Consider the following 26,235-nt stretch of genomic DNA (forward strand, 5'->3'; position numbering starts at 1 on the left):
AAACTTCACAGGAATGTTCCTTTGGTGGTCACCTTTAAAAATTTTTCAAAGGATTTTATTCCATGCAGAACTCTGGTTGCCATGGCAACCGAAAGAAAAAACTTTAAATAGGTAGAGCTTAGATATTTGGCATGAAACATCTTCTAATGAGTGTCTACCAAGTTTGTTCAAATAAAAGCCCTATGGTCAAAATTGGCCCCGCCCCAGGGGTCAGTGATTTTCCTTATATGCATATAGTAAAAACTTAAAAGATCTTCTTTTAAAGAACCAAAAGAGCTAGAGTTTAGATATTTAGCATGAAACATCTTCTAGTGAGTGTCTACCAAGTTTGTTCAAATAAAAGCCCTGGGGTCAAAACTGGCCCCGCCCCAGGGGTGTCATTGTTTTTAACTATATGTGTATAGTAAAACTTAAAAAATCTTCTTTAAAAAAAAAACAAAGAGCTAGAGCTTAGATATTTGGCATGAAACATCTTCTAATAAGTGTCTACCAAGAGTGTTCAAATAAAAGCCCTGGGGTCAAAATTGGCCCCGCCCCAGGGGGTCATTGATTTTTCCTATATGCATATAGTAAAAACTTAAAAAATCTTCTTTAAAGAACTCAAAGAGCTAGAGCTAAGATATTAAGCATGAAATATGTTCTAATGGGTGTCTACTAAGTTTGTTCAAATAAAAGCCCTGGGGTCAAAATTGGCTTTGCCCCGGGGGTCATTGATTTTCCTTATATGTGTATAGCAAAAACTTAAAAAATCTTCTTTGAAAAAATCCCAAATAGCTAGAGTTTAGATATTAAGCATGAAACATCTTCTAGTGAGTGTCTACAAAGTTTGTTCAAATTAAAGCCCTGGGGTCAAAATTGGCCCCGCCCCGGTGGTCATTGATTTCCTTATATGTGTATAGCAAAAACTTAAAAAACCTTCATTGAAAAAATCCCAAATAGCTAGAGTTTAGATATTAAGCATGAAACATCTTCTAGTGAGTGTCTACAAAGTTTGTTCAAATAAAAGCCCTGGGGTCAAAACTGGCCCCGCCCCAGGGGTGTCATTGTTTTTAACTATATGTGTATAGTAAAAACTTAAAAAATCTTCTTTTTTAAAAAACCCAATGAGCTAGGGCTTAGATGTTTAGCATCAAACATCTTCTTATGGGTGTCTACCAAGTTTGTTCAAATTAAAGCCCTTGGGTTAAAATTAACCCTGCCGGGGGGGGGGGGGGAGAAGGTCATTGTTTTTCCTTATATGTGTATAGCAAAAACTTAACATCATGAAACATCTTCTAATGGGTGTCTTAATTCCAAGTTTGTTCAAATAAAAGCCCTGGGGGTTAAACTGGCCCCGCTTCGGGGACCTATATACAGGTGAGCGACCTCAGGGCCATCATGGCCCTCTTGTTTGTTGTTGTTGTTGTTTTTCTTTTTCATTTTCATTTTAAAACTAGAATTATTGCTGTTTTCAGTCAGTATATAAACTATAATTACTGATTTCAAAATGTATAGGTCACCTTTTTGTTAAGCACGACATAATTTTTGTATACATGATATGTGGTACTTGTACTTCTAGTTTCTATTTGGCCTTTTTCAACTTTGGTGGTTCAAGTATTCCTACTTGAATACTGTATAATCACCTTTAGGATATGTTGTCTGCTTTTTAAATTTGTCTATTGACGTCTTGTCTGAGATATGTAGGCTTCTCAACTTCAGATCCCCTTACAAAATTTCATTTATTTAGTTCCGCCCATTGTTTTCTCGTTTAGGGCACACGCATTCTTTTACTTGGGGACCTTACACCGCTTTTCATGGAATGGCACTCCTGTGACACATTGAAGGTACCATGATTATCACCTTATGAACACATCTGCAACTGTTTCTTAATTCAAAATCTCACCGTTTCCGTGTTTAAATGTTGAATTCTGCGTAAGCCGGTGCTAGGGGTGTAGACGGTAACTTGCACTTTCCAGTACCGTCCATGAACAGACCGAGCCTATAACATTTTCAAATTTTAGTGTTGGGATTTCTTTAGGGATTCTGTTGTTGTTTTTTTCTCTATTTTTGGGGTAGATGATAACATTTAAGGACATGAATAGTAACAAGTCCGGGGTCTGTCCTCTCGGTGCCAGAAAGGGCGGATTGACCCTCATTAAGCCTAACATACATACAAACATGCATGCATGCATGAATACATTCAGACAGACAACTTGTCTTTCATATAAACTAAAATAATCATGTTTGATTTCTTTAATTTGTATGTCGATTTTCAAAAGAAGTGAAGCGAAAGGGCAAGATGTGGAGTGAAAGGTACGGTGTTCCGTTTTGACAATCGTGAATTTTTATTCAGTCTGTAGTCGCGATGCGCGATGGCACGATGGTGAAAACGCGATGGTACGATGGTGAAAACGCGATGGTACGGTGGTAAAAACGCGATGGTACGATGGTGAAAACGGGATGACACGATGATGAAAGCGCGATGGTACGATAGTAAAAAAAGGTGATGACACGATGGTGAAAGCGCGATGGTACGATGGTGAAAACGCGTTTATAACATCGCGTTTCCACCATCGTGCAATTGCGATTTCACCATCGTACCATCGTGTTTTAACCATCGTACCATCGTGTTTTCATCATCCTGTCATCGTACCATCGCGTTTTCACCATCGTGGATCGCGGGTAGGAACGAAATAAAAACGGAACACCGTAGAAAGGCCCGATGTTAAGCGCAAGGCGATGTTTTGTTGGCGTAACCCATAATGGTTATTCGCATTACATCGTATAGAGGAGAACCATTATCTAACGGTTCCGATGGTTTGAATGTTTTTAAGCATAGTTTACATGTGTATTTTTATACACGGGTATATATACCCGCGGCAGAGTATGAAAATCAGTTCTAGCGATATTTCTCTTACGAGATAATCTGCGGAAGATTTGGACAGAGTTGTAGAGGACAAGGTCAAGCCGTCCTCGGAAGAACATCAGGAGGGCATGCTGAAGATAATAGGCAGCCTTCTTGAAAAGATAAGAGGCAATTAAAGAAACAAATTTTCTAGTGTGATGATTAACAGTGAAAAAATAAGCGTAAAAGCAATTGAGAACAGTATATTTTTAATGCCAAAGTTATGTGAAAATTAGAAGACGCCGAAAATGACTCACAAGAAAAGAAATTAGAAGAGTGTAGAGCAAATATAGCAGAAGGTATTTTAAATTTTAATTAGAACAAATATCTTTAATACTTCTATTCTTTGCTCTCAATTTATACAAATAAATGTAAGCATATATGCGCCTAAAATCTGTAGAAGACACAGTTGTTGCACCTGTACGTAGGTTAAAAAATTGTGCAAATACAAAATGTAGATGAAAAAAGAGGCATCGGATACAGATAATATTATTCAGGTTGTTGAAAAAGGTTATATGTTACCTTTAAACGAAGAACTTCCAAGCGTACTTCTTAGAAATAACAGGTCTGCGAGGGATAATATCAAGTTTGTAGAAGAAGTAATAGGGTGTCTTTTAGAAAAGAAAGTTATATCTAGGTCTAAGGTTTAACCACAAGTAGTAAATCCCTTAAATGTTGTTTATAGCAAATCGGGAAAACCAAGATTAATACTCGACTGTAGACACACACATTTGTTTTACGTCAATTCAAAGTAAAATTTGAAAGTACATGTATATAGGTAGCAGAAAAAAATGTTTGAGAAAAATTCATTTTCGTTTTCATTTGACTTGAAAGGGACATATCATCACTGCACATACTTAGGGTTTTCATGGTGGCGATTGTTAAACAAATTGTTATTTTTTAAACTCTTTTCCACTTGGAATAAGTACTGCAGTACATATTTAAAAAAAGAATGTTAATGGTTGCTGTGTCCTTTCTAAGAAGTAAAGGTCATCAAGTCGTAATGTTTTAAGATGACAGTATTGGTTAACATGTCAATTATGATGTAGTTAAAAGATTAAGTGCTTGCGAGAACGACACATTGTTATTTCGGTTCTATTGGCAGACGAATAATGTAATTGACAGTCGACAAAAGAAAAGTTTGGATTGGCCATGTTCTTTTATATGTATGAAAAATGTTGTACCTAACAGATTCTAGAATAGATAATCTTGAAAAATCAATTGATTCTGTTTTTTATCAAATAAAATTCGGTAATTTAATATCCTTTATGTGAAAATTTTAGCATAAGTGGTACGAAAAATTATTTCTCTCCAAAATGTTATTGGGTAGAGAAATGTATAGATGTATTATGTCTAGAGCAAGTTGGAATACTCCAGTCAAGGTAAGTGAGCCAGCTATCGCTGAATTAAAATTCTGGCGAGAAAATGTAAGAAAATTAAACCAAAAAGAGAAAGATTTCAAAGATGTGTCAGTTTGTGGAGAAAGTATTTATGTGGATGCAAGTACGGAAGGATATGCCGGATTCAAACTTAATGAGCAAAGTGTGACATACAAAAGTAACAAGTTCCCACAGTTTACTGAGAAACAAGATAAAGAACTTGGTGACATCTATTCACAAGGTGAGGGATTTATGCTTCCCATATTAAGTTATATTCCGGATGTATATCAGATATATATACACATCAATTAGAGTTCCTGGAAAAGAATCTAGTTTCCGAATACACGTCGGAATTGAACATAAATGACAGTGGGCTTCAAGAAGTGAGCACAATCTCCGACTGTCTATCGAAAGTGTATACATGTAAAAGCAAACTTCCAATAGTGAGCATTAATTTTGAAAATATATTGCGCACAGATAGTAGTCAAGTGCTTCCGGAGAAGAGCGTTGATTGTATATCGGAATGTCATGAAAGTAAAGACAGGCTCTCGAAAATGAGCTAAGTTTCAAAATGTCTCGCGGAAGTGAGTCATGGCAGGTTCAAAGAATGAAGAAATAATGTTTAAGGCCCCCAGAAGAGGGCAAGGGTCTCACAGGTATACCTGATGTTGACAGGAAGGATATCATGGTAAGCAATTTGATTTAGAGAGTACGTTATATACCACAGAGAAATGGTAAATTTAGCAAAGTTTACAAATGTTTTACGCCAAACAGGCCAGGGAAGAGAGGAGTAATTGTGGAAACGGAATTTCAGATAATTGGTAAGTAGGACGATTTCGTAAGGGTTTTAAGTTCCACGTAGAGATAAACCGAACCTGTAAGTAGAGTGATTAAGAGTAACCCACATGTATTAAAAAATAAGCACATTGAAGTATAAAAATAATAATAATAAAAATGTTAAATCAATTTTATTAAACGGAAGTAAAATTCCAAGTTTTCAAAACACGGCCATAGATTTGGATATTTTTGTGAAAATGAAAGTATTTTCTTATGTCTGGAATGGATTCCTTGGGAACGCAATGAACTCGCAGATTATTTGAGCCGCTGTAAAGATTGTAATGATTGGGAAATACACGATAGTGTGTTCTCACGTATTGACCGTTCATGGGGGCTTCCTTCGCCTCTCACTTGAATAGTAAGTGTCTTAGATTTAATTCCCTTGATGGGTACAGGCGGTATAGATTCATTGTGCAAGAGCTGGAAAAAGAAAATTATTGGCTTGTTCTACCACCAAGATCAGTTGTGCACTGCATAAATAAGATTAATAGAGAACATATAAAATTTACATTGGTCCTGCCAAAATGAAAAAATGCTCACTTTTAACCCATGTTGATAAATTAAAACGAAAAATTCAATTTTTTTTGTAAACCAGGTTCTAAATTTGTACAGAACAAATGTTGTTGTCGGGAATGGTAATAATGCCACCTTTGACAATGAGCCATTAAAATTTGATATGATAGCTTAAAGAATAATTAGTTAGGTTATTATTATATATGGTAATATTTTTTCAGGTTTTGGATTAAAATCTATGCTGAAACGTAAAATGCAGGATGCCGGACTTTATGGCAGCAAAATGGATTCTATCGCTAGTAACATGGCACGCTATTTACTGCAGTCAGGTGCTGATGGTAAAACAACCAAATATAAAAACTGTTTAACTCTTTTTGAGGAATATTTTACTTTGCTTATATCACAACCCGCACAATCAATTATTGTAGCTATGTATTTGGTGAAATTATTGGATGAAGGAAAATCGTTTATTATCTGCATTTTATGCACTTGAATGGTGCATAGATTAAACAATCAGTCGGATCCTACTGACATTTACATTTACAAAATGTCTTAGAAACAGCGTAAAGAAATCGTTCTACATCAACTTCTAATAAAATTGTTGTTGATACCAAAATGTTAAAATCTTTATGTACTTTATACGAGAATTCCACACACATTTAGATTTTAGAGATTTAACAATGATTTTATGTTATGCCGGCTTTTATTAGGTTTGATGAATCTAATAATTTAATATGTAAAGATGTTGAATTCAAAGTAGATCACAATTCTTTAAAGATAAAAAAAATGAGACCGATATTTATAGATGGGGTAAAAAATAGTTTTAATAGCTAATTGTTGTTTGGTTGCATGCCCGTATTCAGTTTTACAAAGATATATGACAGCTGCACACCTGTCTGTTATTTCAGACAGTTACATGTTAAGCATGCCATTAGATCAAAGGGTTAATATCGTCACTTTTCAACCTTATTATACAAGGGCTAAAGAATGCAACGTAAAAAAGCTAAATTAGGAACACATTCATTAAGAGCGAGTGGTGCTACAATGGCCGAAAACGCATCCGGCGTTTCCGATATGTGTCTTAGATCATTGGAAGCCTTAAACATTACTACTGATCGATTATTTTGAAAAATTAAATGAATTACACCACAAGCGACAGTTTGCCGGGCGTGATTATCACCACTTAGTGCTTCAAAAGGGCATGACTGGTGACATGTCTGGGGTCTATACTCGACAGCGAATGCTGCAATTATTGCCATAAAAGAAATAAAATAAACCCTCATTATACATAGAATGCATACATACCTACATACTCTTACTGCAGTATATACTATTTTAGGAATATAAAAAGTTTGATTTATTTGACGACAAAAAGTGAAAAACGCATAGATTTCAAGCGTGTAAACAGAAGAAAAAAATGAATGGGTGTGTAACTGATTATATATAATTAATTCTTTAGTTAACAATACTTTATACATAAAGTTTTATATATAATATGTAAATTGATCAAATTTTGATTAAATTCTATATCTTATGCATTTATATTTTTAATTTACTTTGTATTTAATTTGTAACTATGATGTTTATTAAACATATATACATGTATTCACGATTTGATTTACAAATGTGAAGACGGAGACCCATTTTAAGGTAACTGTATAAAGCCAACGTTTACAGCTGTGAACTTCATAATTACAATGTATTACCCGATGTTACAGTCTAGTCATTGGAGAAATCACACCTCTCCAAAGTGTTGAGGATTGTTGCTGGCGGCATCAATTTTTGCGTATCAAATTGAAGTTACTGAATCTCTTTTGCAGCCTAAAATCATTTGAACTAGTCTACGGATGTTGTTATGCGCATGCTCCGCGTCAAAATAGGACTTTATTTAAAACAAGAGCCTCCGCCTGGCGATGGCAACGCTCAACTTTTGTTTTACTTTCTCTTAAAGCAAACATTAAAGAAAAATAAGTAGTTTTTCCTTTTTTCTAATTTAGATAGGTAGGTATAGTCACACTTGTTGTTATGTCCAAGTATGAATCATTGCCAAAATGTTCAATGGTTAATTTTACATATGAAATTGTAAAATCGTATTATAAAATTTCAACGTACATCGCGTTTTTTTAAGCTGTGACGTTGTGGTGTTTCTTATGACTATTTCAGGCGACACTACTGGATGGCATTTTATCAGAAATACTTTGCGATCAAATAGATAAAAAATCAAACTTTACTGAGGCATAAATTTAATGAAGACAACATGAAATTTATCAGAATTATAAACGAATTTCCGGTAATTCTGGATCATCCCTCGTATACCCATTGAATAATGTGTTTGTTTATAAGTTTGAATACTAAATATAATCAGTTACATAAAAACAAACGCATTTCTTTAGCTTTAGACGTTTTGTCTTCTTCAGAAAAAAATGACGTTTATAAAATCTTTATTTTTTATCTTTATCTTATTTTATTTATATATTTATTTATTTATTTCTAAGTTTGAATACATAATACATATATTGCATTGATAGTATTGTGTTTGTGTTTGCTTGTTATACTGGTTGTGTTAAATGATGCCTGTGGTACGGGTGTCTGTACACTAAGTCACTGATGTATGTCATACTGTAGTGTATGTGAACGTACATATCATTTTGGCTACACAATACATGTACATTACTTCATACTTACATATGTATGTCTAGGCTTTCCTGTAAAATATGCAAACGTAAGTCATAAAACCATTCTTATAAAGCGGAGTCCATACTTACATAAAATTGATAATCCATATTTGTAACAAGTAAAATGGTTTCCTGCGGGGAACATTTATAATGATTTAAAGATATTTCATTTAACTATTTTCAACATTGTTTAGGGAAAAAAATAGAAATAAAATAACGTTTGTATCAGGAATATAGTTGACAATAATCGATCAATAGAAGAAGGTCTTTGGTCTTGGTCGAAAATAAAACAATACAATGTATTTCTGTTTAAGAAAATGATTGAATACCTTTATGTATGAATAATTTCGTGCAAAATAAAATAAAATAAAGTAAAAACACAAGTTTACGCAGAAAATATCTCTATCTATTATGGCAGATGCCACAAACGAATGTTTTAATTCTGTGGATTTTCACTATAAACAATTTATTGTTTGTAAAATTTCAGATAGATATTAAAGAAACATTGATAATTTACAAACACATCATGCAAGTTTTTCAACCTTAAACGGTAAAATAATAATAGAAAATTAGAAATATCACGTAAGAGTGTTATGTTCTTAATTAGGTCTAATTCTGACTAATTCCCTAGCCATTGTGTACACCGGTCATTTAAGAGACCGGTGTGTCCTAGAGATAAATCCGTAACGGACCGGGAAACGGTATTTAGCTAGGTTTTCGAATAGGTCAATTAACCAATCATGTACGGTTTACAGATCACATGCTCCTCCATGTACCGAAAACAGGTCACGTGCTCCTCCATACCTCAAAAATTAAACGCGTACCAATACCCTGCGGGCTCCGGCCCGCAGGGAATAAATAAAAATAGCTTCAATTTTTTCCGGCATAAATTACCGTTAAAATATGCATTTTGTGTAAATCGGGAGTTTAGATGCGATGTAACTGAATTGGAAGGTAGACTAGATATATTGAAGATACTTGAATAAATGTAAAGGTATACCAAAATTACACTGGATTTAGAAAAAATGTGCACTAAGACATTAAGATACTTTGAAATAATAATACTGAATCTAATATTTGAACATTTAAGATTCAAATCAGGGCAAAAAATAACAGTTACTCCTTTACCATAATTATCTTTTACTTACGGCCTTGTTCGTCCTCCTATATTTAAAATTATTGTCATTAACGGCCTTTAAAATTATCTTTATTATATCTAACATTGTTATCGTATGATGTCTCTTTAAAATTACATACTATAAGAACATAGTAAAATTATGATTTATCAATATTGTTTGGTATAAATAAAGTATACACTGTTTATTTACAAATTAATACACATTAATGTTATGTTATTGAAAATAACAATTATTTCACAAACGTTTTATTCGTATAAAAATCATATATTGTTTGTATATATGTAATTTTACGTTTGAGGCTCTTTTAACCTGTTTTGAAGCGCTTCGTAGTTTGTATCTTGTGTAATGTTTGTGTATATATCTGCAACACTGTTATCAAACTGTTCGTAATTGACTTCTAATCTTCCGTAAGTATGTGAGTAATTGTTTTCTTCATGTAACTGTTCATATACGTCACCCGCTGCACCTTTATCGCCCGTTGCCTCTTTGTTTTCAAACTCTAAAACAGAAAGATTGAAAGTGGTTAACATGGTTTGTTTGTTTGTTTGTTTGTTTGTTTGTTTGTTTGTTTGTTTGTTTGTTTGTTCGTTTAAAAGTGCGCAAAAACAAGTTAGTAAACAAATTTATATATATATGCTCGTCGCCTCTTTGAATTCAATCTCTAAAACAATAAGATTGTACAGTGAAATGGTTGACATGTTTTATTTGTTGTTTTAGAATTATGCGTTTAAAAACAAGTTTATTTATAGGTAGATCTAAATGAAATGCTTTTAATATATAGATAGATTTAACCTACTATAATTATCTAGCTTATGACAGGTATCATATTAACCAACACAGCATCCGGTCTTTGCCGATTCTACGGTTTTAAGCAAACATATAAACCTGGTCTCTAAGATTTACCTTCATACTAAAGCGCTTACTTCTCAATTTAAAACATTTTTCAAAACTGCATGTATAGAGATTCTATAAACGATAATTTTTTTCTGTAACGTCAATTGTTTTTTTATTTGAATTTACAGGAAAACAAAACACAATTTGTCATTTTAAACACTTTAACGCTTTACCTGAGTGTGATAGCTGGTTATTAAGTCCAGACCCCTTTGCTGCATCACGCCTGTGAGTTCTTGACATTCTGTTGAGAAATAATGCTACTAGATCTTAACGCTTTCAATAGGTATTGATAATGATATCCCTTAACCTGCAGCATCTGAGTAATTGGTTTGCCCGGATTTGAATTCGAACAGATTATTTAAACATTAAGAGGCTTCAAATCAAAATGCAAAAACAGTGCTACCAACATAGCCTTGTCGGACTGCACACATGTTAAGACTGATCCGACTTTATAATGGTTACAAAGGCTAATCAGTTCAGGTTCCAGCCGGCTACAGGTACGAGTTATACTTAATTGCTTAGTTAAAATGGTTTGTACACCAAGAGAAAAAATATATTTCTTTAAAGAATTAATTGGGCATGATTTATAAAAGAAGTCCCTTTTCTTGTGTATTTTATTCAGATAAAAAACAGATATTCGCCGACACCAACTACTATTATATAAACTCGTATCAAGTTTATTCATGTAGATTTCCTACCTCTTTTTAATATGATCTTAACTGAACATATGATATACATGTTTATGATCTTAAAATGCATTATTATAACATTGTGAAAGGAAGAAGTTTATGTAATGAACGAGAAATGAATTTGTAAATATGGTCTTTTTCAGTATACCCACAAAATAAGACATAACATTGTTGTAATGAGAAATTGTATTGTGGAACAAAACATGTAATTTTTTTTTACCTCTTGTGCCTTTTTAATATAACAAAGATGCTAGCAACAATGAACGCTATGGCTGCAGAACTAACACCAACTCCTACTGCAACGAATGTATTTGAGGCATCTGAAGAAACTGATGAGTCTCCCATGTCTGATATATCATCAAACGCTGAAACATGTAATATAGATACTAGAGTATTCTATAAGATATATCTTTCTTTTATAAAAGATGTATTATATGTGAAGGTAAATTGGTGTCATGATTACAAGAAATGTGTTCAATTTTAAGATATAACTTCCTTTTATACAAAACGAATACCATATTGTTTGTTGTAGAAATTACTAGAAAATTCTTTAAAACTCGTTTGAGTATAAGATATCACTTTTCTTATAAACAAACTGCTGTATATGGAGTTTGATGTGCATAACATAAAAAAAAATATCTAAAATGTGTTTGAGATAAATGTATTCCAATCGATGTTCAGTGGGTTAACTAGGCGCCAGTCTGCCAGAGTAAAGATGATTATCGCTCAAATAGTTTTTCTCACAATGTTTTCAAGTAAATATTCAATTTATCAATTAAAGAATTCCTCTCGCTATTTACATAGTTCAATTTACATGGCCTGTAATGAGATTTACTAAACTTAAAACGTAACCAGTGATTGAAATATATAAAGGGAAATAGAAAGCGAGATCATGTTACCATGCTCGTACTTCGGTTACATTTTTTCCGGGGTTTACATATTGTGATGATAGGGAAAGTGTTTATCTTTTGACTAAAAACATCAAAATACTATCATTTGTTATTTGATTTTCTCTCGAGATACATTTCAGAAGACCTCGTGTTCCAATTCTTATTCTTTTAATAGGTGTGTCATGACTTTAAAAGTTACTGATTACAAAATTTAAAATCACATAAAAATTCTTCACTTTGACAAAATGTAATAACAACCTTGAGTTGTGTTGTCGTTTGTTGAATGCCCAAGGATACAAGATCCGTTATTTTTAAAGCATGTCTCGTTTATACAATCTTTACAACGATTTTGACATTTGTCACCATAGTAACCATATTGACATTCTTGTATACAACTTCCATCGGAGTCATTACACTTCAAACCGTCTTCATCTGGTAAACATGTAGTCTCACAAATCATGCCACACTGGTCACCATAGAAATTGTTCTTACATCCGTTTGTACATAACCCTGATTCGCGGTCACATTTACTATGCTTGCAGTTAGAAGGACATGTATGATTGCAAGTATCTCCCCATAGACCTAACTTACAATCATTTGAACAGTGTCCTGAATGTTGTTTGCAATCAGAGTCCAAGCAATTTTCAGGACACCGGTGTTGGCAAGTTTCTCCCCAAAAGCCACTCTTGCAAGGGCCGCATTTTGTTTTTGAACAATTGTAACAATTGCCTGGGCATGCCTGACAAGGATTGCCAAAGAACCCTACATCGCAAGTGTCACACTTTCTTCCGGTGTATCCAATAATGCAGTTTTTTGTACAGTACCCGGTATATTGATCGCATATATTCCCTGAACATGTTTTACTACACATCATTTTACAGTCATACCCCCAATATCCATCACGGCATCCGGTTACACATCGGCCGGTACCTTTATTGCAAATATTGCGGTAACAGTTTGGACTACATTTTTGAGAACATTGACTTCCATGATATCCGTCTGTACATTCATGGCAAATTATGCCCCCAATGCATTCTTTACATTTGCTGTTGCAAATGCACATAACATATCCTGAAATTGAAATAAGCATTATTATGCTTGCTTAAATACTGTTCTGCAAAAAAAAGTTTTTCTATAAAATGGATGCTACAGAAATAAGTAATAAGGAAAATCAAAACAATTCTCAAATATTTACAAAGTGAACAAAGCTATTTAAAGCTAATGAAAAATAATAATTTGATTAATATGCTAACATTACGATAAAAATATGTAATTTTAAGAATGTCACTTTGTGTTTTAATTAATAAAATTTTACAATAAGACGCGATATCCCAGGGAGTAAATCAAACATGTTGTTTTGAAGACATTGAAACATTTCACCTTACTTACTTTTCTAACCAATAACTTTAAATTTCATATCGCTAATAGCTTAGATAAAATAAATTCAAAAATGAAAACCAAAACCTATAACAATAAGCAAAATGAATAGCAATGATAATATAGCAAACAATGATCCCAAATATACACAGACATAAAATTTATGCATCAATTAAATGTTAATCATAAATGTTTCTAGATATTTCCGTTAATAAAACTAAAAGAACAATTCTTACCGAATGACATTAAAAGCAATAAAAACAAGCATAACAGCCGTATCATCGTGATAGTGTTTTACAAGACTAAGATCAAAGTCATATCAACAGATTTAACTAAAACTAGGATAACTAATTACTATATTTAACACTTAGTAGAATCCATAAGGTTTGGCCATGTTTACATGATAATTACTCATATTTGAATGAGTTTCGTTTTCGAGATAATATCTTATGACAGTATCAAAATCTGATATCTTATAGAAAGTAACAATGACTTTTAAGTGAAATGAAACGTTTTAACAGTGGATCAAAGTCAAGATTCGGAAACGTGATATTCGTTTGCACTACATACACATCTATGTCACTTCCGGAAAACTTGAAACATCATCACAATTACCAACAATAATGATACAGTGCAACTTCTGCAGAGCCATCCTTTATGGACTAAAACAGTATCAATTTTTACCAAACTAAACATTCACAACAATATCTCTCAAACCTCTCAGCAAATATTAAAATATTTGAGCCGCGCCATGACAAAACCAACATAATGTGTTTGCGACCAGCGTGGATCCAGACCAGCCTGCGCCTCCTGCGGACGCGCAGGCTGGTCTTGATCCATTCTGGTCGCAAACGCATTTCGTTGGTTTTGTCAAGACGCGGCTAAAATATTTGTCACTAAAGTGGCAGGAGTCTCTACAGTGAGTAACGTCCACTAGTATTGTGTTGATGTCTTTTATGACCTTTTCAGAATATATTATTTTATACAACGGAATCAAGCAATGACATTAAAAGTATTACGCCTCTAATTGAAATTAAAATATACAGACAAAACGAAATTGTCCGGCAATATTGCTTTATCATCTGACATTTATGAAATGTCAAGTTTAAGTAAACATTTTCATCACCTAGCGATTATCCAGTGTAGGAATTATACATACAAAATTGAAAACTCGAATGTGAGAAATGGCATTGAAAATTGTGATGTTTGGAAACTGTGCTGATATTGACATAATACAACAGTACTAGAGTTCGTATTTACAAATGAATCAATCAATCAATCAATCAATTAAATAATCAAGCAAGCAAGCATTAAAACATGTTTTACACGTCATTGGTGGTACTGTATGATTTTAAATGGTATAGATCACCGAGGACAGTTAAAATACAACCAGGAAGCTCTTTTGTCATGCCATACTTCAATGATCTTAGAAATGTTGCATGGTATCATAGAAGAAGAGATATTCATAAGTAGCTTTTGAATTTCATCTATTACGTTATTTCAACTTAATTTTGAGCAGTTCTACCTATTCACCTCTTCTAAACATCATCGGTATCATGAATTCTTCTTTCTATAACAAACAAAAACTTGCGTGTGCCCATAGTACACGGAGACGGTTTATATGACAGGGCCCTGGCTGGAAAAATCAACTCTTAACACAATTACCATTCCTTTAGTTTTGGAGCAGATTACTGTACATTTTATATATGTCTCATCGGCCGTTGTACAGTCACCTAATTTCGACTCAAAATTCATTTCTTTGGATGATTATTTGTGGGATTTCTCACCCTTTTGTGTATTTCAAATTTCTCCACAAGTGCATGAAAGGTTACATATCCGGGACCAAAATCGGATAGAAAAAGCGGCTTATATTTGTGCGTTTAAGGACGGATAGACCTTTATAAAACTCAACATAAAAGGAAACATAGCATTATTATTGACAAATATATTAGCCAAAAAGGTGTGTTTTGAGTCCAAATTAGGTCATTATACAGCACTATAACGTGCTTCAGTAATTCATTTTACGCAATTACAAGTTGGAAACTTTTGTACCAATGTAAGTAAGTACAATATGGATTTATCGTTCCCTGAAAACGAGGCTAGATACAGTGCAATAATCAAATGATATGAAATCTTTGGACTCGGAAAATGAAAAAGAAGTCAATTTGTCGCTTCAATTCTAATTTATACTTTGAGATAACAAGCTGACAACTCTGGTAGTTCATCGGTTACATTGTTTCATATTCTTGACAATAGCATTGTACTCCAAATATTATCTGTTATATTTTTACTAGCTTAAAATAGCTGGAATTTATTACTTCTATACAATATATCATTTCATAATCTCTAGATTGTTAAAACTGAAAAGATTAGTATGTATCTATATTCAATAACATCCGTAACAAAATAGTTCAACGTTTTAGTGTTTATAATGAGATTCATGTAATTATATAGTTAAATAAAATATTTTCTTCTTCTTCTCCTTCTTCTTCTTCATTTTATAAGGTATGTTATTAATTCAGCGCGGTTGACGATATACTAGTATACAAGACAATATAGTTTTAATGAGACAATGATCTTGCTGATCTGACATATGATCTTTCCCCCCTAACAATTAGGTTATAAACAATTGACAATTGAAAGTTAAATATTTCAGTAAAATCAAAAGAAAATGTGTTTTGAAATAATTTACTTGTTACATATTCAAAAACGTTAACGTCTTCTAATGAGTTTTGTTTTACAGGGAACTTTTTATTGTTCTATAGTTGCAGTCCACTCCAAAACTAACGGTTACTTGAAATAAGTCGTTGCGTTTCTTTATATATTCAATAGCGGCTTCTAAGGATCCATTTTCTATATACAGATCTTCAGTTCGCACTTCTACAGATTGAGATAATGCAGTAAGAGTGTCTGCAATTTCTTTCCAGCTATCCAGGCTTAACATCACCTTTTCAAAACTGATAATTTTTAGGTGATGTATATTACGTGTAAACTTTAAACAATTATCAGGAATGTTCACACTTTGAAAATGAAGAATTTCAAGGTTTCGTAATTCATTTAAAGATTCTCCAAACTCCATCCATGCCTTTTTAGCTAGTTTGATGTTTTGAAGTGAAACATGTTTCAGACACATTAAATTAGACGATAAATGCAAATAAGTTGTTTGGAAATCCATGTTCTTCAAGGATATATGTTCCAATTTACATAGATTGTGTAAACCTTCAACTAAATCATACATGCTTGTCAGGAAACAGATGATATTGTCCAAAGCTAATAGTTTAAGATGAGTTAAATTTGTCGGAAATCGAAAGGAGACATTCATGCTTTTCAAATACAGACTTTCAATCTGGTAGACTTCTTGAAGATCAGTTAGAAGCGTCGTTTTTACCTTTTCTGCAAGACGCATTGACGTTAATCTAAGACTTCTAATAGAAGGACATGTTTTGAGACTGCAAACGAACAGCTTCCATGTTGTTTCGTTCACTTGAATATCAGAAAACTCGACAGTTCTCAAGTTCTTCATATTAGTCATCAATATCTGATTCACCAAAATGAAAGTACAAGAAGACAAATTAAGATATTCTAAACATAGCGCTCTGCTTAACAAGCGTCCAATGTTGTCAAAGTTATTCATTCCTTTTAAACAACAGTTAATAAGGCTATCGGCATTTAGGTCTTGCAGTCGAAAATCATTGGAGTCAATATCAATATTCCTCAACATTGTATTGTCACATAATTTTATATCATGTATTCCACAGGAATCATCGTCACAACGAATTTCTTTCAGAGAAAGCTCCTGTAAATTTATACTGTTCTCTATGAGTGCAGACAAACGACACATGTAACTGTGAGATAATCTGATACATCTAATCTCTAATACTTGGAGCTGTGTGCATTCTGACGAAACAAGTTCGTAGTAAATAGGCAACTCTTCTTCAGCATCGGCCGTTATGGGATCTATTTTCGTGAAACGACGCAAAGACGGTGAACTTTTCCTTACAATGTAGCACAATATTTCGGCATCATTATCACTAAGGTGAATACTTGATCGAGAAAGGCCCCATATTTCACCGGCAATAGTTATTGTCATTATAGTGTGAGCTTTTATGTACTTAAGGAGAGGAATGTCAGATTTGTTTTGTATTAAAACATCCGCAAGGTACATGCACTCATCTTTTACACCCTTACTAGACTGAAATTCCTTAATACATCCGAATATAAGTTCTTGAATTTGAAAGACAATGTTATTTTCATACAAATTAGCGATTGTCTCTCTGTATTCCATGAATCGTTCATCTCTAACTACAATATCATATATGTACCTTGATACATGAGTTCCAAGTGTAGGGTTAAGTCCACAAATAAGCTCAATAACGTAATATTGTTCTAAAATATCCTCTACTGATTTCACAGTTTTAAAACACTCTGAAATAGTATGCATTGTGTCATTTCTCCCAATGTCATGTTCATGAGTTTGACATTCCATTACAATAAAAATTGCTGCTAATACCTCTTGAATAGATTTGTGAGTGAATGAAAATTGACTACTTCGACGTTTCGTTAGAGAAAAGGCTATATTCTGCTCCTCAGTTAAAATCCCCATTTCAAGGCAGCACTGAATAAAATCTTTTGATGCTCCATATTTTCTTAACACTGCTTGACTAAACGTGAGAGATGTTTCCTTTTGCTCGGAGAAAAGAGTATGGTATGCGACTTTTCCTGCTGTACTAATAATGAGTTTGTATTCTTCGCAAATTGAGTCTTCATCAAATGTTAGTGGAAGACTTATATCTTCCGAATCTAATGATCTTTCCCGAAACGTTTCAAATATCTTATCCTCAGCTTTCCTCTGTACAGACCATTCTAGGGACAACTCTAACATATTACAATAAATTTGACACCGTGAAGAGTGACATAATCTGTTTTCAAACCAAAGACAAACTAGCTGCTTCAGCATCACTGGAGATCGTATTATATCACAAAAAGGTGTTTTGTTTTGGTCACTTGATAGAACATATTTAGCTAAAAATCGGTTGACAGATTTTTTCTTTTCAAAATATGTATTCAAATGACTTACAATGTATGTAGCCATTTTAATTACAGATTTATATTCAATTCCACATAACCTTATTCTATTGTCCATCTCCGATTCCTTGATTTTAAGAACTTCTATTTTCCATGGTCTGGATGTAGTTATTATAGTGTAATGTTTTTTAATATCTCGTATAGGAAGTCCAATAGTCTGAGTTTGCGACATTTTGTGATCTTTCGGTGGTTTCCATTCATCCAGTCCATCAATAAGAATTAAACAATTTTCTGATTCACTTTCTAACACAGTATCTAGTAACTGGTCTTCATAATGAGTTTTTAACATTGTCTTGATGTCGCCTGTGTCAGTATTATGACGTAACGAAATATAGAACAAAAATTCATAACTTTTCATGATGTCATCATCTGACAACATTTCTTCGTTAACCATATGCTTTCTTTGATTTACAACAAAATTCTTTTGTTTTTCTACAGATTGAGACAAACACCATTTGTAAATCATGTTTTTGCAAAATGCACTTTTTCCCGATCCAGCATCTCCAATTATATAAATAAGCTTCAATTGTTTGCAATCTTTATAAAATATATCGTAAAAATCTTGGACTTTTCTTTCCCGATCCTTTCTTGTTGCAACATTATCAGCACTTTTAGTTTTTAGAGTGTAACTGTTGCTGTTTTCAAATTTCATCCATGGGGTGACATACAATTCGTTAATGGTGGCGTCATTCATTTCTGGATGAAGAGGTAAAGCAGATTCTTTCACAACGGTTTCCATATATAGGTCAATCAAGCGTTTCTTGAACTCTGAAATAAAAGAAGATAATGAAAAAATATTTTATTTTATACTATAAGCAGTTAAAATGGATTTAAAAATACCATTTTGTTGTGTGTGTTTTTTAACTTTTTTAAATAAATATAAAATGATTTCTCAATAATCAATTATAAAGAATTTACCTTGTTTACTTAAGTCATAATCTGCATGTTTATGAAGACAAGCTTCCACATCTTCCAAACAGGTTGATTCTTTTTTATTCTCACACTATGATAGACAAACGTGAAAATAAAATTAAAAAAAAAATAATAATAAGAAAATGATAATAAGAAGCAAACACATCTTTTTGTGAATAAAAACGTAAGATATTAAACATCCTACGCAAATTAATTTGTTTGGTATCTCCTTTTCGTCGCTTTGCCAAACTCACCAACTTATATAAAAACATATCCAAAGTTTTCATATTTGTTATCATAAGAACAAACGTTTCTGTAAATAATAATTATTGTTAGCATTTTTTAGTCTATCCTCGATACAATTAAAAACATATATATCATTTTACCTTTCTTTCATGGTGTGTTGTGAATGATATACACTGGTCATCATGACTAACGACTTTCGAAAACGATCGCGTTGTTTGTTTCTGTTCCGCAACTGTTCCTAGAAATGATTTTGAGATTTCCTTTTCTTTAGCGGACAACTGTAGGTTAATTTCCTCAACTTTTTTATCCAGCTGAATCAAATGTTTACTCAACATGTCATTCTGTGCGGTTCGCATTTCTTTTATGGCTTCAATTTTGGAAATTTTCAAATCATTTGTCGCTGTCGAGATATACTTGACGATTCTGTTTTCGTGTTCTTTAGCTGTCTCTTCGATAGTTCCTTTCAGTTCAGAAGTCTTCACACTTAATTCAGATGTGTGTTTATTTAGAATATCGTCTCGGATGGTCTGTATCTGATCTATGACATCTGACTTTGACTGTGTAATATCATTGTCAATGTTTTGTTTCTTTTTCTCGATTTCGGTCATTGCTTCTGTTGCATAGGCTTTTAATTTCTGCACACTTTCATCTGTTTCTTTTGTCAAAGTACTTCGCATTTCTTGGATTATCTCCATTTCGTTTTCAGTTGTAATTACAAAATCTTTATTCTTCAGCTTTAATAAACAAAAGGATGGATAATTAGATACAAGTTTCTGGGAAAGATCTTATACAAGTGACTTCTATAATATGTATACAGTTAACGAATATTATCACAACGAAAATCAAAGCATATCTACTGCGGTGTCTTTCATAGCAGTTATTCTTGAAAACTGTTTTTATTATCATTATTTCATTTACTGGCTTATTTTTATTGCTAACTATCAAATATATCTGTACATACATTGTACCGATATTAGAAGTTAAATTTCACAAATCGTATTTATGTAAAAATTCAACTAATTCACGAAAGATTAATTCTTAAGATGTGAGATCAATACAATAATTTAATGTTTGCTTTGATTGTATATTTTACATATTTTATTTCATGCAGCTAAAAGCGTGTAACTGGTATGTCTAAAGTTATATTAGAGGTTTAATGTAAGCACAATGATGTATTAAAATCCACGAGGGAATTAATATGTCCGAGGCGCTATTTTTGCATACAAGTATACGTCTAATTCTTATCTCGGGACTTGTTATCTGTTTTTGTTTGAAGAAACCATTTTGCCATTCTTTTCGAAACCATTTTGTCATTCTTTTCACGTACTAACGCGCGGCCAGTTGACAATTATGTTTTAATACATCGTCATTGCATTGAGCTATTTTAACATGACGCCTTATCTCAAACGGATTAAAAATTGTGCAACAACGGTGTGTGTTTACGTGCTTTTATCCGTATATGTATATTTTCTTCTCCGTGGATGTATGCCTCCATGCGCAACATTTTGCCAAAATTAATATATGTTTTTATTGATGTTTTTGCACGTACTTATTGACTTGTGTTGCTTAAAATTTATTTATTTTACTTAAATTTTTTTACTTGGAATAAAGAGTTTTGTTCTCTTCAGAAGCTTCTTGAACCTTTATTATCCATAATTTGATAATAAACCATAGTACGATAATAAAAATATAAGTTATTCGAGTCATTGGATTCACTTCTTGTTATGATATAAAATAGAATAGTCACTTACCTCCGTCAATTTCCGTACTGCGTTTACAGATTCTGGTCTTAAGCAAAGTTCTTTAGGGTCTTGCAGAACTGCTATCATATCATCAATGTAACCATCAGCAGTATTGTCCTCAAGTTCCATGCTTGCTGAATGCTGAATTTCATTTCTATATTGTCGTGTCTGAAATATCATTTAACATTTAGTAAACAGTGACAGAAACCCCCCATGTCCAGCTAATGTAATTATAATACCGTGTGGATATAGCTGCTGAAAATATTACCCTATATCATCAGGCATTCATTTTCCAAGCAATCTTATTAGAGAAATCATTCTTTACCTGTCGCGAGCATATAAATGCACAAGAGCCAGGAATGCCTCGTTTAATCTATCAAGAAGAATTAGTTGATACAGCATATATAATGTATTTGCTTACAAATGTAAAATATGATAAGCAAGATCAACAAGGAAAGGCGGCGTTCAATAAGCTTACCTTACTGAATATATCCGAGCCAGTGATATTACATTTGAGATGTGAATGGAATCCTAAGTGGTTCACTACGATGTGGAGAAGTCCTGCACAATCTGTTTCGTTTGCTGATGTGGTATGAGCATATCCCGGCGCATTTATAAAGCATTTGGCGATTTCCCATGGGCTCGAGCACCACAGGGTGGAATCAGTATTTCTCCAGTATGGAGTCGGAGGGGTCGAGGCATGCCGCAGAATTATTTGCTCGTAGATACCTCCACATATGTCATTTGGACAAGGGAGTTTTCCTCTTGGTTGTCGGCAGTTACAATCACTAACTACAAAAGGACAGTGATTCGATTTTGTTCGAACATGGTTTGGCATCAGAGTATTTATTTGGCATTGGTTACAATGTGAAGACATTGATTTGCTGGCTTTTCTCACTGTCATGAGAATAGCTTGATGTTGTTCATCTAAAATGTCCACGGTGAATTGCTCAAGACCCTCTTTTACATATTTCAAACCAAGTCCAGCTTTAACCCATGTCCGGTATTTTGGATTTTTAAGCTGCTTCTCGTGCGCCATGTTGTTCTACCGTTGACATTTAGCAATCAAGTTACCAGAGTATCTACTTTTGAAAGATCTTTATTTTACGTCATTTCGTCTGCAAAAGGATCATAAAAGAAAATTACAGTGACAATGTTTTCTTCTGTATCATCGTTCGAAACAATTTTTTTTCCTTTAACTATAAATTATATCATTTTAGACTATTTTTCATGTGTTGAAAAATTACGTAACTTAAAGCTCGTATCATAATTACCGGTATAATCAATTTTAATCATTAAGTGATTTTTTAAGAGTTTACCTTTCAAAACTACACCATTATACATGTACATGTGCATGTATTGATGTACTCCTATAATCACACATTACATTAATGCAATAATAAAACTCAATCTTTAAATCGCTACCAAGTGATAAAATGCACCACAATACGGCATAAGTTTGCTTATATTAATATATTTTATCTGTTAAATTAACTTATAAAAAAGAACAATATAATAAAGATTAGAATAAAGCAATCGAAAGATAACAGGTAGCTTATCGTAGTACTACCATGATAGAAGATGCTGATGCAATGTAAGCGAAGAAAGATCGAAGTATTTTCTAAAAATGAATGACGCATACAATGCCCGTAGATTATTGATTATGAACATATTCAATAAACAAAGACAGTATTTCCAATATTAACTTACTTTCGGTTTTATAAGTTCAGTATAAAATCCATTACTTTTTTCAAAATAAATGTGACGCATAAGAAATAAAGTATGGGGAATTCCCGATATCGATTGTTACTATTTTTACTTAAATATAAATTTAATATTTGTGCGCAATCACTGGAGCATTACAATCGCATTAATTTATACCGACTTAAACCTTCTAGATACATAAATGCATACCATAGTTATTTAAAAATGTAATTTTTCGAAAAAGAATTACCTTACCTTAGCATTGCAGCTGAACATTTCCTCTTAAAATCGCATGATTTACCGAATATTTGCGCGCGCATCTTAACAGATCTAGAAGCTGACTAATATACCACGCAATTAATCAAGGGTAACATATGTTAAAGCAAAATAAATATGCAGTTTGAGAACAATTATTCAGATCAGCATTCCATGAGAATATATCTCAAAACTATTAAAAAAAACTAGCAAATTACTAAGAATACATTTTGAAAGTTGTTTCTCTCGTTGTTGTGAAAGATATGACTTTACAATGTGGTATAAGAGAGGTAACTACGTTGCAATAACTATGCTAGGTAATGCAACAGTTATATGTACAATCACTTAACATATTAGACAAAACTTTCTTCAAAGATCTGTCTATGGAAATAATCGAAATGGATTTTCTCAAGTAAAAGGATTTTTTTTCAATATTATAAACAGCTTTATAATACGCAGGTCAAAACGCTTAGTTGTTTCCTTCAATATATGGTTTTTGGGGGCGCAAGCCCCCAATGTAATTACGATAAATTCAGCTTACTACCTCTTGAACGCATTTAGGCTATCTAGCTGCGCTGAGCAAAAATAGTTCCAATATTTTGCCATAATATTCAGATCATCATAATACCTTATCTAATTTAAAATTGACTGGTCATTTTATTACTTAATTTTAAATCCTTTTATCACAAAATTACAAATACCATTGCTTTACGCGATTTGAATATTACTACGCTAGCAGTCGATAAAAATTTAATGAGAACCAGTTTATTTGTTCTACCTTCTGGTTCCCGATGCATGAGAGCCAAAGTACTTGCATAAATTTGGTGTCAATTTTATCAAGTCATAAATTAACTAACTATCATAGAACACAATAATTCAGGAAGATGGAATACGATTTTCAAATTAGATAACTTTCAAGCTTAAAATGGTTAAAAAGTGTGAATGACAGAGTAAAAATTTGTATGCGTATGAATACGAACTATTTTCCCTCTGACGTCATTTTCCCGAAATCGCCATCTTGGTCAGTTATTCCGAGAAGAGAAAAGGTTGAGAAGATTTGCTATCAATTAGGAAGTCCCAGCTATTACGTTGATATTTTGGTTTCAATCTATTCCGTATGTATAATCAAGTTTTCTTCACAATCTGGTAAAGCTATTGATATATTTCGCTTGATAGACTGCAAATTTTAGTGCAGTGACAGCTCGGCACTAAAACGTACTCGGGGCCCCGAGTCAGCTCGGCCTTTTTTCAACTCAGTCCACTTGTTAATTTATTAACATATTGGGTTTTTTTATCACTTTTTATTGTTGAAACCACATAATTAATATCTGGACTTATTCAGAAACATGGAAAGATATTTTCTTAAATTAAGTATATATATTAATTATGGTAGGTAGAAGAAAAGGACTTGTTTCAAATAAGACTGCCAATAAGTCTGCCACAACTTCAAGTGTTCAATCTACAAATGAGAAAAGTAAATTATCTGATGTAAATTCGGAAGATTTGCACAAGTCACATGATCATAGTTATAGCATAGCTGATGAAAATTCCTGTTCAATATGTAAAATTGAAGTCATCAATGATGGTATTCAATGTGAACTGTGTGATGGATGGTACTGTATTAGTTGCTCAGGTTTGTCGTCAAGCTTTTATAAGGAATTAACAAAATCTAAAATCAGTGAAAACATAATATGGTATTGTGATGGGTGTAAGAAGGCAGTTCCAGGTGTACGGAAAGTGCTCCAAATTGTTAATAACTTAAAAGAATCACAGGACTCTATTAATCAAAGGTTAAGCAAAGTGGAGGGAAGATTAGACAAAATGCAAATGGAACAAAACTCTAACCTCTTAAATGAAATTAAAGTTGATCAGGCCATAATGGATTTCAAGGAGCGTGAAAAGAGAAAAAATAGTGCTATAGAATTTAGTCTCCCTGAAGCAGATGAAAGTTTTGAAGATTATGAAAATAGAGATCTTGAGAATGTTAAAAAGATGTGTGAATTGGCATCTGTTCAGCAAGGCATAAATATAATAAGGCTTGGTAAAAAAAAGTCAGGTCCTAGGCCCCGACCAAGGCCCCTTAAAGTAAGTTTTTCAAATGAAACTGAAAAACACAGATTTGTCACAAATGGTAAAATTGTCAAAAGAAATACTGAATTTAAGAATGTTATCATAACTCCAGACTATACCATGCGTCAGAGGGGAACAGAATAATTTAATGAAGGCCGAAGTTGCTAAACGTCGAGAGATAGATCCCTCCTTCACTTTTCGAAAACTTAAAGATGAACTCTTTAAAAGAAACACAGATATGACAGGAAGTCTTAATAACAATTCCTATACATCTGAAACTCAAACATTAATGCATAGTTCCCCTTTAGGGGAAGGCTCCAGCAGGAGTGTATTTGCATAGACAGTAATAAAAACAGTTCGTGTTTACATAGTTCAAGTTTTGTTAATGTTAATTTTTCTTCTTCTTTGAAACAAGTTTCTAGTACCTCAAGTAATGAGGTTGTATATAGTAAAAATGAATTTATCTTGAAGCATTCTGATTGCACTAATCATGATGTATCATTTGTTGTTAACAGTGTAAGTGCTATTCATGACACTTCTTCAAACATTTTATTAGATCATAAAATAGATTTAGATTTGTCTTCTGAAGTGGATACAGATTATAGTGGTAATAGTATGGACTCTTTTTCTTCAGATAGTGATATAACAGATTCTTCAAATTCATCACAAACTACTGTTTACTTTAGTGTAGAAAATATTGATGGTTTAAAATGCTTATATACCAATGCTGACAGTATAGCTAATAAATGGACAGAAATGGAAGCTCTTGTGTTTTACATCAGCCAGATGTTATTGGTTTAACGGAAGCTTTTTCTAAAACAGCAGATGTTATTGACTTGTTGAGTTATGATATTAAAGGATATCAGTTATTTTGCAATCCTAAATTTACTGACAAAGGTAACAGAGGAACCTTATTATTTATTCGCTTAGGTATAGGGGCATCT

At 32.9% G+C, this 26,235-nt stretch overlaps 2 protein-coding genes across 2 annotated transcripts; both read right to left on the reverse strand.

Moving 5' to 3' along the window:
- Positions 1 to 9,478: 9,478 nt before the first annotated feature.
- Positions 9,479 to 13,754, reverse strand: LOC132727246 (multiple epidermal growth factor-like domains protein 10). Its single transcript, XM_060712668.1, has 5 exons — positions 13,514 to 13,754; positions 12,159 to 12,971; positions 11,231 to 11,375; positions 10,495 to 10,562; positions 9,479 to 9,926 (listed from the first exon to the last, which is right to left on the reverse strand). The coding sequence occupies exons 1-5, from the start codon at positions 13,557 to 13,559 to the stop codon at positions 9,715 to 9,717; spliced, it is 1,284 nt and encodes a 427-aa protein (XP_060568651.1). The 5' UTR covers positions 13,560 to 13,754; the 3' UTR covers positions 9,479 to 9,714.
- A 1,671-nt stretch (positions 13,755 to 15,425) lies between these two features.
- Positions 15,426 to 23,325, reverse strand: LOC132727243 (uncharacterized). The gene is made up of 6 exons (XM_060712666.1): positions 23,222 to 23,325; positions 21,741 to 22,380; positions 21,272 to 21,430; positions 19,661 to 20,254; positions 19,281 to 19,365; positions 15,426 to 19,130 (listed from the first exon to the last, which is right to left on the reverse strand). The coding sequence occupies exons 2-6, from the start codon at positions 22,299 to 22,301 to the stop codon at positions 16,015 to 16,017; spliced, it is 4,515 nt and encodes a 1,504-aa protein (XP_060568649.1). The 5' UTR covers positions 22,302 to 22,380; positions 23,222 to 23,325; the 3' UTR covers positions 15,426 to 16,014.
- Between the last annotated feature and the right edge of the window lie 2,910 nt (positions 23,326 to 26,235).

This window comes from Ruditapes philippinarum, unplaced genomic scaffold (assembly GCF_026571515.1).
Source record: "Ruditapes philippinarum isolate M1 unplaced genomic scaffold, ASM2657151v2 ctg4325_1_1_1_1, whole genome shotgun sequence".
NCBI classification, from domain to species: Eukaryota; Metazoa; Mollusca; class Bivalvia; order Venerida; family Veneridae; genus Ruditapes; species Ruditapes philippinarum.

Coding starts and splice junctions, on each gene's coding strand:
- LOC132727246 (XM_060712668.1), bottom strand. CDS start 13,559: ATGATACGGCTGTTATGCTTGTTTTTATTGCTTTTAATGTCATTCG. Junction 12,972..13,513: donor ATTGCTTTTAATGTCATTCG/GTAAGAATTGTT, acceptor TTTCAATTTCAG/GATATGTTATGTGCATTTGC. Junction 10,563..11,230: donor ATATTAAAAAGGCACAAGAG/GTAAAAAAAAAT, acceptor ATTTCTCAACAG/AATGTCAAGAACTCACAGGC.
- LOC132727243 (XM_060712666.1), bottom strand. CDS start 22,301: ATGGCGCACGAGAAGCAGCTTAAAAATCCAAAATACCGGACATGGGTT. Junction 19,366..19,660: donor CAACACACCATGAAAGAAAG/GTAAAATGATAT, acceptor TGTCTATCATAG/TGTGAGAATAAAAAAGAATC. Junction 19,131..19,280: donor TTATGACTTAAGTAAACAAG/GTAAATTCTTTA, acceptor CTTTTATTTCAG/AGTTCAAGAAACGCTTGATT.